The following is a 16,493-nucleotide window of genomic DNA, read 5'->3' as shown; positions in this document are numbered from 1 at the left end:
CCCAAACAATTTTCGTGGAATTTATAATTGTGTGAATAACTTTCCTTTTGAACATTATTTTTGCTTCTCTCTCTGTTGTCGGTTTTTTCAACATACTTTCCATTATATTGGATACCAAACTTTGCAATAAGTTTTTTTCTCCCTTTTTCAATATAGTCAATGAAAATTATCTCAAAAAAAACCGACGCAATAACCTTGTTCGCATATGGAACGGTCTTTGCTTTCTTTGCACCCGGTCCTCCCTCTTCAGTCCATTGTTTCGATTATTCTTTTGTTTCTGGTGTAAAGTGATGGATCCACGTTGCATCCGTGGTTATGAAACGTGGCGCCCATCTTCCTCGGGTCCAAATTTGCGATGTACCGCACTTGTTGACGATCTAGGTCAGGCCAGATACTTCTGGAACCATCCTCTGCGTATACTTCGATTTGAGATTGCAATAGTGATTAAATCCAGTTGAGAAATTCTCTTTTTTGTTGGTTATTACAGAGCGCTTTTGATTCCTTCGCAATAATTGGGATAAATCTTGTCAATATCGTTCATATCTGTCCGATTATATTTTGATAATGACCGAAATTGGGTCGATTAAAACATCTGAGGGGTCCGAAATCGAAATTAATATCTAATAATCGAGAAATCGAAGAAATTTACGTATAAAAACGGAACAAAATATTGATATTAATTGAACACGACTCGTTTCACAAATAAAACCAAACTTTTGACGATGTTAGATCAATTTTCACACCTCTCTTACCTATGAAAATTTTTCTATCGCGCTGCCAATGCCTCGCTTCTTCTAGTTTAAACGTAATACTACAAAAATTAAACACAATTAATGATTATACGGGTTCAAATTATAATTAGGCATTTAGCATAAATTGGTGGCAATATGTTAGATTAGATACAGTACCTTGTCTCGACTAGAGATGGCGGTAGTTGTATTAGAAAGTACACAATCTATTATACATCGTATGTTTCGAGTTTGAACACCCCACGTTGTTTAGTATCTATAGTATGAACTAGATCCTATTATGGGTTCGTTATCGACGGTAAAATATTGGGTAGCAGCGTTTCGACGAGACCTGCGAAGACACCAGCAACGCAGTACTCCACCAAATGGAACGACGACTCCAGAAACAAATTTGTCATGAACGATCGTCGATTTTTTGGTTTTTTGGGTCGCGCGTTGGATAATTTTCTTGAAAAAAGCGAAAACTGTCAACGGCGATTATTACGCAAAGTTATTGCAACGTTTTAGCGAAGAAATCAAGCAAAAACGGCCGTATTTGGATAAAAGGAAAGCGTTGTTTCATCACCAAATCACCAGCTCACAAATCCGTTATTTCAAAGGCCAAAACTAACGAATTAAATTTTGAATTGCTAGTTCATACACCCTATCCGCCAGATTTAGTCCCCTCGCATCATTTTCCAACAATAAAGAAGTGATATTCGGCAGTTAATGGTTATTTTGAGCTCAACTGAATAACAGCGAGAAATAAATGTCTCGCTCTATGCATATGCAGACTTTCATTTCGACAGTGTTGCCATATTTGTTATTTTGACTTCAATCATCGAACTTTCTAACGATTTAGAAACGTTTGCACAATGTTTGAGGTTAGTTTTGTCTTTTTCTTTTGCGTTTTTAAATTATTTGAGCGTGATTAATGAACTTTTCTCAAAACAATTTTATAAAACAGTAATTTTATCTAAAGTTTGTCGTTAAATGCCCTCAAATTATACAAATATGGCATCTAAAATTATATAAGAACGTAACCATATAGGATATCAAGCGGCCATTGACCTTATCGGCTAACAGTGCATTTGTAAATATCAATTTTATTTTTCTGGCGTTGTTGATGTGTGGAGATACGGTTCACAAAGCGGAAAATAATCCAACCCGACACCCAACTATCAATGAATAATCTATAGACGTTATAATAGAAAATGTTAATTTACAAAAAAAAAAAATCAAATTTTGGTACACGTACCGAGTCGAAAATTATTTTGTTTCGACAGTTTACCTTGTTACTGAAAACGTGAAACGATACGTTACGAATGCAGTGCCTCTCGTTACTATAAACAAATCAGTTTAGCCGTAGCCTCACTTCGAGGTTATTTTTTTTATTATACTTTGAATGCTATTGAAAATGACTACGGTTCAAAGCGATGTTGATTGTTTTTTTTCCATTTCCGTGGGATTGTGTAAATAAAAACTCCGGCAAGTATAAAAAGAGAAAGAAGGATTAACAAAACCCCATTTTTCTTCTCCAAGATATTCTTGCTCCATCAATGGCAGGTTTTCAAGGTCGCAAGTAGAAATATTCACTTGGGGGATTCTCTTAGAAGATTAGAAACGAGATTAATGAAAATTTAGCCTGATCTTGTTAGAGTATCGTCTCGATAACGAGACGAGATCATGCGAGACCTTCGTACACTCCACTACAAGTGAGTGTAGCCGTCCAAGTTGCTCTTTCGAGAAAACGAGATCTCTCGCAAGTAGAAAATCACTCCAGGATGTTTCCTACAACTCGAGAAACAAGGAGGAGCAATTTTAACATCTCACTTCCGGTTCGGGCTCGTCTCGTCCCTCCGCTACTGAATTTTCAACTTTCGAGCTGAACATATTCATCTGCGTGGCTCTTTTACGAGATTAGAAACGAGATTAATGAAAATTTAGCCTGATCTTGTTAGAGTATCGTCTCGATAACGATACGAGATCATGCAAGAAACAAGGAGGAGCAATTTTAACATTTCGCTTCCGGTTCGGGCTCGTCTCGTCCCTCCGCTACTGAATTTTCAACTTTCGAGCTGAACATATTCATCTGCGTGGCTCTTATACGAGATTAGAAACGAGATTAATAAGTCTTGTAGTCTCGTTTTCGTGTATTATTAATAATTCATAAGCATGACAACATAAATGGTTAGTCATTATTATAAAAATCGATGGAAACAATAAAAACGATGGTATTTCAGGAATGAAATTTATGTAAAAACATGCTATACACAATTTGAATCTATGCATATAGAAATCGACATACCGATTATAATACTAACGTCTATAAATAAATTAGATGCAATAAAATATCAAATATCTTTTTTTTTATCATTGTTTTCGAATGTCGAAGTGAAATTTACGGTTTTGACCAGCACATGGCTGCGTATGTGACGCGCATACCAAAAATATCAACCTAAAATTAGTGATAATTATTTTTTTTTTCCTTTATATTCATGCAGGTCGTATACAGTCGATCAGATTGTCAATTCTACGACACTAGAGCAGCTTTGTTGATATAAAAACTTTCTACGACGAGAAAAATTGATTCTTTTTGGTGACAGTTTCTAAATTTAGGGAGGCGGTTCAAATATGATCGATGGAAATGAACCAGCTTGTTCAAAACGTCAAGTGGGAAGGGAAAACATCCAATCACAGTGATTCTCTCAAAAGAAACAAAAACCAAACCTTATAAAAATGGGCTGGGCAATTCCAGTGATCCTAGCCTGAAGAAACGCTGATAAAGAAACAAAAAAACAACAACAGCTCCTTATAAAAATGAGCTGGGAAAGCCAAGTGATACTCGCACCCAAAAGAAAACTGAAAATATACAAAAACCAAACCAGCTCTTTATAAAAATGAGCTGGGAAGGGAAAGCATTCAATCCCAGTGATCGTCGCTTCGAAGGATACTGAAAAGAAACGAAAAACAAAACCAGCTCTTTATAAAAATGAGCTAGGAAAGCCAAGTGATGCTCGCACCAAAAAGAAAACTGAAAATATACAAAAACCAAACCAGCTCTTTATAAAAATGAGCTGAGAAGGGAAAGCATTCAATCCCAGTGATCGTCGCTTCGAAGGATACTGAAAAGAAACGAAAAACAAAACCAGCTCTTTATAAAAATGAGCTAGGAAAGCCCGGTGACGCTTGCCACAAAAGGGATGCTAAAAAAGGAAAAATAAAACCAGTCTCTCATAAAAATGAGCTGGAAAGGAAAAACATCCAACCTCAGTGATTTTCGCCTCAAAAGAAAAGCTAAACGACACTTTTTGTGCATCATTAGAAAGTTGGGTAATGGGTAATGAAGATCTGGAGGAAATACGCATTTGTTTGATCTGTTCCCCATTCCATTATTCCATCATACACCATAGTATGGTTTTCATATTGTTCCTACTAATGATTGATTATCAAAAACTGTACCAAATTATAAGAGTAATAAACAAATAATTGATTAAGCTGTATTTTTGTTATTTCCCCATCTTACCCTTCGTCCCCATCATATTATTCACGAATATTTTTTCAATTTTAATGCAGTTTCATTTATTTATCGTCTTGATGACTTTCCGATCTATTTTATAACGATTGAGACGTCTGTCCTATATTAACACCATCATATTTATCAAAGGAACCCCTCTATGATATTATTTTTTTTATTTGTTCAAGTTTTTTTATTATATTTATGACTTTGAGACTTATTTTGATTTAATTAATTTTTTTTTTTAAATAATTTAATGAGTCCTAGTATCCAAAATAAAAATAAATGTTTCTTGTTCTATTATGATATTATATGTGATGCGGTTTACATAGGACAAACATCTCAATACTTGGTAAACATCCTAAAAAGTCATCAAGATGAAAAAATGAGAAATCAATCGATCAAAACAAAGACCTAAATATGTAAACGGCATTTATGATTTTAAATTCACGTGGTAGATTATATACGAGAGTTATATGAAAAGTTTACGACCTATATCACTAAAAATTTGACCAACGAAAATTTGGAAATTCTCCGACAACCCCCGTATAAATTAATCCTACAATCTATACAAGAATACGTTAAATTTCAAATATACCATTAAAGAATTTAATAAAAATTGCTGCTGGAAAGTTTTTCGGAAATGTCCTGACCTAGAAAACCGTCCCTACAAAAATACCGCATTCCTATCGAAAATTTTCAATATCTAACCCTTACGTCATCGTCTTCCTCTTCGTCCACAAGAAGTGTGTAAAAGAACATTAGTCACTTCACCGATAAAAAAAAATTATTTTTAGAAAATAAGGAAGCGACACAGACACGACCTTGCACCGAATTTCTCTAGGGCGAATCACATTTTAGCGGACGTCATTCCACCGACATACTATGCGCCCTTTTGGCCTAGCGGAAACTACGAGCGCGGCGTTGCCGCTTCGTCGATCGGAGAATTTGTCGATGTCGGGAAAACGCGCTTGTCACAACATGTAGTCGTGGTATTTTCCACAAATTAGGTTAATGCCGTAAAAACGTCTGCTACCAACGATGTCCATCGATATCGGACGGGCTTTTGACGGAGTGCGACATCAAAGGAAAAAAAAAAACGGGAGCCCAGATGGAAATAATTGAAGGAGGAACGAGTAGAACGAATAGAGTTGAATAAAAAGGAACTTATGCTCTAACATATTTATTCTATTCGTTTTGTGGTCAAACAAATCGAAAATTTGCTCGAAACAAAAGGAAATCGATAGAGATAATTGGAATTTTCGTTAAAAACATACCAGCGAATATAAAGTATAATATCGCCTCAAATTTTACCAAATTTACTTTCGATTTAAAGGCTTTTAGAACGCAGATAGTTAGAGGACGATTTAGCAGCAAAACTTGAGTTTTATTGAATTCTTCCAATTAATAGATACAGAAATACCACCAGATAGTTCTGAATAATTAGGGAGACAAAAAATATAACGAAAAAAAGAAAACGACTTGATATAAAAGCAACAGGGATAGGATAGGGAGGAAATCGAGTCCCAATCGAAAACAAAATCCTTATCTACAAGTCTGTCGTCCGGCCTATATGGACAGATGGAATTGAGCCGTGGAGTTGCGCTTCCAAATCTAACGAAAATGTCATCCAGAGATCCCAGTCGAAAATATTGGGTCGACTCCATGGTATTTATCAAAACCTCGAACCCATCCACTACTAGAGGAATTGTTAACTCCAAGAAACGCAAAAAGACTGAGAAAAAGTTGATCTAATATCACTGGAAGTAAGCGTCTCCAAGACATTATAGATTTTAGATTATTTAAATTAACCTAAATATTTGTTATTAAAAAAAAAAAGGAAATTGTTCACGTGTACAGACAACGGCAATTGAGGTGACTATTTTTACTTGAACTTAATTTTTTAACGAGCTTAAAGCATTTAAACTCAATAAGAAATATAAGTGTTTATATCGCTTCTTTTTTCATCATATACAGTGTGTTTGTAAAAATCTACGTAATTTTACGTATTGTACTACATCGCTCAATAAATCGTGTGACTGACACAAAGATGGCGCTGACACTGTCAAATCCACGAAGTACCAACTTTCAAAAGACTGTGTGTCAAATTTCATGACATTTCGATATGTCAGAGAAAAGTGACAGCTATTTGAGTGAAGCTACTTTCATTTATTTCAAAATTCAAAGTTTCTTGATGGAAAAAACACTGTAAAAGCTCAGCAATGGCTTCGAAAGAGTTATTGGTTTGGTGAATTTAAACGTGGTGAACGTTCTGGTCATAAAAATTCGCGTGACTGACACAAAGATGGCGCTGACACTGTCAAATCCACGAAGTACCAACTTTCAAAAGACTGTGTGTCAAATTTCATGACATTTCGATATGTCAGAGAAAAGTGACAGCTATTTGAGTGAAGCTACTTTCATTTATTTCAAAATTCAAAGTTTCTTGATGGAAAAAACACTGTAAAAGCTCAGCAATGGCTTCGAAAGAGTTATTGGTTTGGTGAATTTAAACGTGGTGAACGTTCTGGTCATAAAAATTCGCGTGACTGACACAAAGATGGCGCTGACACTGTCAAATCCACGAAGTACCAACTTTCAAAAGACTGTGTGTCAAATTTCATGACATTTCGATGAGTCAGAGAAAAGTGACAGCCGTTTGAGTGAAGCTACTTTCATATATTTCAAAATTCAAAGTTTCTTGATGGAAAAAAATACTGTAAAAGGTCAGCGATGGCTTCGAAAGAGTTATTGGTTTGGTGAATTTAAACGTGGTGAACGTTCTGGTTATAAAAATTCGTGTGACTGACACAAAGATGGCGCTGACACTGTCAAATCCACGAAGTACCAACTTTCAAAAGACTGTGTGTCAAATTTCATGACATTTCGATATGTCAGAGAAAAGTGACAGCTATTTGAGTGAAGCTACTTTCATTTATTTCAAAATTCAAAGTTTCTTGATGGAAAAAACACTGTAAAAGCTCAGCAATGGCTTCGAAAGAGTTATTGGTTTGGTGAATTTAAACGTGGTGAACGTTCTGGTCATAAAAATTCGCGTGACTGACACAAAGATGGCGCTGACACTGTCAAATCCACGAAGTACCAACTTTCAAAAGACTGTGTGTCAAATTTCATGACATTTCGATATGTCAGAGAAAAGTGACAGCTATTTGAGTGAAGCTACTTTCATTTATTTCAAAATTCAAAGTTTCTTGATGGAAAAAACACTGTAAAAGCTCAGCAATGGCTTCGAAAGAGTTATTGGTTTGGTGAATTTAAACGTGGTGAACGTTCTGGTCATAAAAATTCGCGTGACTGACACAAAGATGGCGCTGACACTGTCAAATCCACGAAGTACCAACTTTCAAAAGACTGTGTGTCAAATTTCATGACATTTCGATATGTCAGAGAAAAGTGACAGCTATTTGAGTGAAGCTACTTTCATTTATTTCAAAATTCAAAGTTTCTTGATGGAAAAAACACTGTAAAAGCTCAGCAATGGCTTCGAAAGAGTTATTGGTTTGGTGAATTTAAACGTGGTGAACGTTCTGGTCATAAAAATTCGCGTGACTGACACAAAGATGGCGCTGACACTGTCAAATCCACGAAGTACCAACTTTCAAAAGACTGTGTGTCAAATTTCATGACATTTCGATGAGTCAGAGAAAAGTGACAGCCGTTTGAGTGAAGCTACTTTCATATATTTCAAAATTCAAAGTTTCTTGATGGAAAAAAATACTGTAAAAGGTCAGCGATGGCTTCGAAAGAGTTATTGGTTTGGTGAATTTAAACGTGGTGAACGTTCTGGTTATAAAAATTCGTGTGACTGACACAAAGATGGCGCTGACACTGTCAAATCCACGAAGTACCAACTTTCAAAAGACTGTGTGTCAAATTTCATGACATTTCGATATGTCAGAGAAAAGTGACAGCTATTTGAGTGAAGCTACTTTCATTTATTTCAAAATTCAAAGTTTCTTGATGGAAAAAACACTGTAAAAGCTCAGCAATGGCTTCGAAAGAGTTATTGGTTTGGTGAATTTAAACGTGGTGAACGTTCTGGTCATAAAAATTCGCGTGACTGACACAAAGATGGCGCTGACACTGTCAAATCCACGAAGTACCAACTTTCAAAAGACTGTGTGTCAAATTTCATGACATTTCGATGAGTCAGAGAAAAGTGACAACCGTTTGAGTGAAGCTACTTTCATATATTTCAAAATTCAAAGTTTCTTGATGGAAAAAACACTGTAAAAGCTCAGCAATGGCTTCGAAAGAGTTATTGGTTTGGTGAATTTAAACGTGGTGAACGTTCTGGTCATAAAAATTCGCGTGACTGACACAAAGATGGCGCTGACACTGTCAAATCCACGAAGTACCAACTTTCAAAAGACTGTGTGTCAAATTTCATGACATTTCGATGAGTCAGAGAAAAGTGACAACCGTTTGAGTGAAGCTACTTTCATATATTTCAAAATTCAAAGTTTCTTGATGGAAAAAACACTGTAAAAGCTCAGCAATGGCTTCGAAAGAGTTATTGGTTTGGTGAATTTAAACGTGGTGAACGTTCTGGTCATAAAAATTCGCGTGACTGACACAAAGATGGCGCTGACACTGTCAAATCCACGAAGTACCAACTTTCAAAAGACTGTGTGTCAAATTTCATGACATTTCGATGAGTCAGAGAAAAGTGACAGCTATTTGAGGGAAGCTACTTTCATTTATTTCAAAATTCAAAGTTTTTTGATGGAAAAAAATACTGTAAAAGGTCAGCGATGGCTTCGAAAGAGTTATTGGTTTGGTGAATTTAAACGTGGTGAACGTTCTGGTCATAAAAATTCGCGTGACTGACACAAAGATGGCGCTGACACTGTCAAATCCACGAAGTACCAACTTTCAAAAGACTGTGTGTCAAATTTCATGACATTTCGATGAGTCAGAGAAAAGTGACAACCGTTTGAGTGAAGCTACTTTCATATATTTCAAAATTCAAAGTTTCTTGATGGAAAAAATACTGTAAAAGCTCAGCAATGGCTTCGAAAGAGTTATTGGTTTGGTGAATTTAAACGTGGTGAACGTTCTGGTCATAAAAATTCGCGTGACTGACACAAAGATGGCGCTGACACTGTCAAATCCACGAAGTACCAACTTTCAAAAGACTGTGTGTCAAATTTCATGACATTTCGATGAGTCAGAGAAAAGTGACAACCGTTTGAGTGAAGCTACTTTCATATATTTCAAAATTCAAAGTTTCTTGATGGAAAAAATACTGTAAAAGCTCAGCAATGGCTTCGAAAGAGTTATTGGTTTGGTGAATTTAAACGTGGTGAACGTTCTGGTCATAAAAATTCGCGTGACTGACACAAAGATGGCGCTGACACTGTCAAATCCACGAAGTACCAACTTTCAAAAGACTGTGTGTCAAATTTCATGACATTTCGATGAGTCAGAGAAAAGTGACAGCTATTTGAGGGAAGCTACTTTCATTTATTTCAAAATTCAAAGTTTTTTGATGGAAAAAAATACTGTAAAAGGTCAGCGATGGCTTCGAAAGAGTTATTGGTTTGGTGAATTTAAACGTGGTGAACGTTCTGGTCATAAAAATTCGCGTGACTGACACAAAGATGGCGCTGACACTGTCAAATCCACGAAGTACCAACTTTCAAAAGACTGTGTGTCAAATTTCATGACATTTCGATGAGTCAGAGAAAAGTGACAGCTATTTGAGGGAAGCTACTTTCATTTATTTCAAAATTCAAAGTTTTTTGATGGAAAAAAATACTGTAAAAGGTCAGCGATGGCTTCGAAAGAGTTATTGGTTTGGTGAATTTAAACGTGGTGAACGTTCTGGTCATAAAAATTCGCGTGACTGACACAAAGATGGCGCTGACACTGTCAAATCCACGAAGTACCAACTTTCAAAAGACTGTGTGTCAAATTTCATGACATTTCGATGAGTCAGAGAAAAGTGACAGCCGTTTGAGTGAAGCTACTTTCATATATTTCAAAATTCAAAGTTTCTTGATGGAAAAAAATACTGTAAAAGGTCAGCGATGGCTTCGAAAGAGTTATTGGTTTGGTGAATTTAAACGTGGTGAAAGTTCTGGTGGTCCAATTGAGGTGATTACTCCAGAAACCATCAAAAAAATTGAAATTGCGTGATATAGCCATGATCCAGAGCAGTTTTCGGCCATTTTTACACTTAATAATCGAAACCATCACCATCTGAATGGACTGAAGACGGTGAACCGCGTCCGAAGCGTCCAAAGACGCAACAGTCAGCCGGGAAGGTTACGGGTTCAGTATTTTGGAACGCACATGGAATATTTGTCCATCTCCGTAATAAATAGAGAATTTTTGGATCGTTCGAATGCAAAAATCGAGTAAAAACACCAAGATAATGCACCGATTCACGAATCGACGGTTAAATTACACTTCGAATTGCTTCTTCGTCCACGGTATCGTTCAGATCCGGTCCCCGGTGACTATTAATCTCGAAAAAATGCCGAAAAACATATAAAATGACTGTCCGTAACTCGAAGGTTCGATTCAGGTTATATTTATGAGGAAAGTGGAAAGAAAATGGAAATAATAAACCAGATTTCGCGTTTCCAATTTGTATGGACGCGTGTCGAATGATATATTATTAAAATAAATGTCATCTTACCTCGACGACCTTGAGATTCTGTTTATCCAAAAGGAATTCCATGGATTTGTGCGGTCTGGTTTGCGGACGGTGTTCTTTTCCTTGTTGGTCGGTCCCCCCCGTCAAAGTCAACCGATGGGGTTGAGCCCCTAAATCTAACAGACTTCTCGTTTTCACATTAGCACCACTCGTTATAACGGTAACTTCCGTATCTAGATCGGTTTCAATAAGCCCCATGGGCTCCATTGGCAGCGGGCAACCACCAGAAGACGAATCGATAGTTCTCCTGCGCTGTTGCCGATTGTCCGCGCGTTGTTGACGGTCCGCGCCGGAGGCGGTAGCCGAAGATTTAACGCTTGCGTGGACGACGCGCGGCGGTTGTTTAGGCAGGGGCGGTTTTGATGTTACAGAATTGGTTTTAGGTGAATGTTCGTTGTTATTATGTTTGTCCGATTTAACGGAGGGACCTTTTAGTGGGATATAGATGTAGTCGGATTTAGAGGCGACGCGTTGTTGAGGGGCCATTATAGTAACTGAAACAAATCAAATGTTTTATAAAAAAAAAATTAAAAAAGAAAAAAAAAACGATTTATTCTAAATAAAATTTATAAAATTGTGCGAATACAATAATTTTCTCGTACTATATATACGGTAATTTCATAAATTCGTCGAATTATCCATGTAAGGGACTACAGAATGTTTTAGTTACGAAAAGAGAGAAAAAATTTCTGCCGTGTTGTCAAATTAGTGTTTTTGTGGAAGAATTATAAATTATTATATAATTTATTCGTTTTCAACTCTACATAGTTGGCGAAAACACCCCTATTATTCCAAATTTCCTTTTAAATATGTACATTCTTCCAAAGGGTTGCAAACTTGAAAAGTAGCCGCCCAATTACTTTGAAAAAATTACAAAAATACGAAGGGATATTTAAATACAGTGTTTGGACTAACTATAAGATGAAAAGTAGCCCCCAATTGGGGCCGAATAGCCAAAAAGTGGAAAAAAATCAATATCTCGAAAACCTATTAACTCAAAAACCTAGTTTTGGTCCCAATCGACTAAGAGCAAACAAATAAACAAAGTCAAAACTGTTTTTATTTGAATTACGAAGAAAATTAAAGAATTACTTCAAAAAAATTACAAAATTGCGAAGGTATATTTAAATACAGTGTTTGGACTAACTATAAGATGAAAAGTAGCCCCCAATTGGGGCCGAATAGCCAAAAAGTGGAAAAAAATCAATATCTCGAAAACCTATGAACTCAAAAACCTGGTTTTGGTCCCAATCGACTCAGAGCAAACAAATACACAAAGTTAAAACTGTTTTTATTTGAATTACGAAGAAAATTAAAGAATTACTTCAAAAAAATTACAAAAATGCGAGGGGATATTTAAATACAGTGTTTGGACTAACTATAAGATGAGAAGAAGCCCCCAATTGGGGCCGAATAGCCAAAAAGTGGAAAAAAATCAATATCTCGAAAACCTATTAACTCAAAAACCTAGTTTTGGTCCCAATCGACTCAGAGCAAACGAATACACAAAGTTAAAACTGGTTTTATTTGAATTACGAAGAAAATTAAAGAATTACTTCAAAAAAATTACAAAATTGCGAGGGGATATTTAAATACAGTGTTTGGACTAACTATAAGATGAAAAGTAGCCCCCAATTGGGGCCGAATAGCCAAAAAGTGGAAAAAAATCAATATCTCGAAAACCTATTAACTCAAAAACCTGGTTTTGGTCCCAATCGACTCAGAGCAAACAAATACACAAAGTTAAAACTGTTTTTATTTGAATTACGAAGAAAATTAAAGAATTACTTCAAAAAAATTACAAAATTGCGAAGGTATATTTAAATACAGTGTTTGGACTAACTATAAGATGAAAAGTAGCCCCCAATTGGGGCCGAATAGCCAAAAAGTGGAAAAAAATCAATATCTCGAAAACCTATGAACTCAAAAACCTGGTTTTGGTCCCAATCGACTCAGAGCAAACGAATACACAAAGTTAAAACTGTTTTTATTTGAATTACGAAGAAAATTCAAGAATTACTTAAAAAAAATTACAAAATTGCGAGGGGATATTTAAATACAGTGTTTGGACTAACTATAAGATGAAAAGTAGCCCCCAATTGGGGCCGAATAGCCAAAAAGTGGAAAAAAATCAATATCTCGAAAACCTATTAACTCAAAAACCTAGTTTTGGTCCCAACGAATAAAATTCATGAACCAATGAGGAATTGAACGACTATTGACAAATCGAAAATTTTTGAAACTTTCGTGATGGGTTATTCTTATCAAAGCAAGTTGAAACAACTATTTGAAGTGTGCATTTAAATTAAAAACTTTCTGATTCAAGGAAACCGGATTAACAGTTTCATTTATACGGATATTGAGGTAGCGTATACACTTCTAGGTGCATCACTGATTCCCAGGTTCTTTTCCAATTGGTTCGGAACCTGTGTTCTTAATAAAAAGAACCAAATTGTGCGTGTAGATCGTCTATTGATCATCCGGATGATTCCCAAGGCCGTAAACGCCGATAGAGAAACGGTTAGAAAAATTTTACACGAGGAATTACACACGACGAAGTTGGCGCCAAAAAATCTGACCCCTGACCAAAAGCCTTTGCGTCAACGGGTCTGTTCAGATTTCCTTGAAAGGCTAGACAAAAATCTGCCTAAAAAGGAACCCGATTTGAGTCGATGGAAGCGGTAAACCAGAGCTCCTTAAAGCCATCCCCAAAGAGGACTTCCATCAATGGAAAAAACGTATGGAAAGGTGTGTGTGGCGAGGGGAGAGGAGTATATTAAAGAGAAGCATTCGAATGTAGGATAATTTAAATAATAAAACCCTTTTTCGTAAAACCAGTCTCGTTATTTAATAGCCAGACCTAACCTAACCGTTGCAAACGCTTTCTTAACATCCGTAAATACTTTACGTCATCGATTTCTAAACTATTTGGATAAAAAACGTCAAAATTTTGATTAAATATGTAATAATAAAAATTCAGCGATAACCGGCGATTTCAACAAAGATTTTTTTTGTTTTCTTCATATGATAAAGTAAATACTGGGTGTTCGAATTGTTCGGATTTTGTTTTTACTTACTATTAAATCGTAATTATCACAAAACTTGAACTAAGACTACAACTAAGACGAAACTGAATTGATTGAAGTTTTTTGTTATATTCTACGTGTGCATTAATGATCAATTCATGTGATTATCAAACTATAATTTTCGTCGATACGCCAAGTAATTTTAAGAAAAAAAAAATGATTTTTTTCCCTATTAACATTATATAACTTTTCTATTGTTGTTAATTTCCCATAATCAGTATTTTCTTAACTCGATTAATTAACTTTGGCGGGTTTTGGTTTAGGTTTCATTCCGATCGAGGAGCGTGGTAAATAATCGAGAAACAACGCAAAGTTTCCATACAATACAAAATCGACTGCTCGACTAGAGATGGCGCTAGACGCTACTATATATACTCAAATTTAATAATTTTTCGGGTAATATTTCGGTAAGGATTGAGTTTGAGCCCCCAAAACCCTCTCCTCTCGTTTTTGCATCGAAATTTCAGTATAATTTGTACCAAGACATCTCAATAGTAAGTTGTGTTGATGGTACGACGTCCGTGACCTGACAGGACACTCTCCTAATCCCCAAAAAAATACTTTTCCCGCAGATAATCCTTTCCATACTTGATTTTATGTAAAAAATTCTTCTCTTGTTAAAAACGAGCTCGAAGCAATTGAGAAATGCTTCACCGTCATTCAGCAACCAGTTTGGACATTCTATAGCTCGCATCGAGCTCTTCCAAAGTTCAACTGGTCGCTAAATCAGATCTAAGCAAACTCCTGACGTAAAACTTTTTGTAGACCGCTGGGGGTGCACCTAGACCACTTTGGAACCACTGGTTAAAAGCAATGCGAATTCGTTACCGCTGGTTAGCGTTGAAACCTTTTTATTCTTGTGCAAAAAAATCCTTAGATTAGTTCTAGTATCGCAAATTTTGTTTGTTGACATGTTGCAGTTTATGCGAAAGTGAGTCTCATCAGCATTGTGTGACGACGAGCGTTAGGAACGGCTAAAACCAGCGATGTCGTCGAAAAATTGTACTGGACGGGCAACTGATCGAGATTAGAAAGGCATAACCAAAAAATCTTCGTCGATTAACGTTTTACAGAACTACGGGAACCTTTTGTTTCACACAAGAAATTACCTTGAACGTTTTTATTTATTGTCGCTAGATAAACAATGACGAATATGTATATCAGGAGCTGTATTTATAAATAAAATACTATAATATAACTAAATCAAAACAACAGGAATAACGTACGACTGGATTATTTCCTGGAAAGCTTATTGTTCGTATGTAGGTCATATAAACAACGTTTTCGCTGTCTCAGATATCGAGTTGATTATTATTGTCGATATTTCCGTTTCTTTGATAAAAAGTTTTGATACAGGACGTCCGGATTATGGTATGGAACATATTCTAGCCAGTACAATCCAAAAAAAGTGTTCGGTGTTCCAAGATATCATCATCAGTTCGATTTCCCTCTTCGCCGATTGTTAGAAAAGTTGGGATGATCAATATACGCATAGTTGCGTAGAAGAATCAGTTGGAGATCGTCAGACCATCCAACTGTCCAATACGAAGACGCTTCCAGAAGTAAATGGCCAAAAACCAAGACAGCGATTCGCAGTTTGGTGGTTCCCGAATGATCCGGGGAGCAATTCGAAGGGACTACCGTGTTTATGACCACGCACAGTCAGAATCGCGCAAGATTACATTGCAGAAGTCGGTTTTCGGATTATGGAGTGGCCAGCATACAGTACTGACCTAAATCCGATAGAAAATTTATAGGATGAGCTAAAAATAAGACTTCCTACCCCAAATTCGAGCTTGTTATTGGGGTAGATGAGGAGTGGATTAACATAATTGGAGGAGATATGTTATTAGGGCAAGAGGAGGAGGACTCTTCATTTTGCGGTATCAGCTATGGAACAATGGAGAAAAGTTTGGAAAAGAAGGTAGACGGGAGGAAGACCAATTTATGGGACAATCTACAGGTGCTAAGACAGATAAAAACCGGGACAATATAACCAGAGGAGATCGTCTCAACAAACAGTAGATTTTGTTGCATATTCTCTCGAAATGTCAACTCCAGAGTTGTACATCTGAAAGAGCTTGAAATAGAGGACGAAAATCTCTGGAAAATTTTTTGATCCGAAGAATAATTTCAAAGTTAAAGTCAAAAGTTTAAACTTGTATGTGCGCGAGTATATTAGAAAACCGGTTACGGTTTTTTTGGTTCAAAAACAAAAAATGTTTTATATGCGGAATAACTTACGATTTTTTTATTTTCTTTCAACACATCACGATATAAAACTATTCACAATTGCCCAGCGAAACTAACGATGCTTAGAGAATGAACAATGTAGACTGAAATCGACTCGATTGACCATTTTTGTAGTAGCGAACTTCCTCTACGTTGAATCGTTTGTAGAACTTCGGTACGGTATTTTTTGGTTACTGCATGTCGTAAATTTAATATGGTTTTGCCGAATGCGAAGTTGATACTCG

At 36.2% G+C, this 16,493-nt stretch overlaps 1 protein-coding gene across 2 annotated transcripts in view; it reads right to left on the bottom strand.

Annotated features, from left to right (window-relative positions):
• Positions 1-16,493, bottom strand: part of LOC130895646 (uncharacterized) — a 79,528-nt gene that overhangs the window by 28,597 nt on the left and 34,438 nt on the right. For both annotated transcript variants that reach the window (XM_057803075.1, XM_057803077.1), the window contains one exon: positions 10,913-11,424. In XM_057803075.1, the coding sequence (XP_057659058.1) occupies positions 10,913-11,424 (512 nt within the window). The remainder of the gene's footprint in view (positions 1-10,912; positions 11,425-16,493) is intronic.

The sequence above is a fragment of the Diorhabda carinulata genome, chromosome 6 (genome assembly GCF_026250575.1).
Source record: "Diorhabda carinulata isolate Delta chromosome 6, icDioCari1.1, whole genome shotgun sequence".
In the NCBI taxonomy this organism is placed as follows: Eukaryota; Metazoa; Arthropoda; class Insecta; order Coleoptera; family Chrysomelidae; genus Diorhabda; species Diorhabda carinulata.
This window is presented reverse-complemented; position numbering and strand designations above follow the sequence as displayed.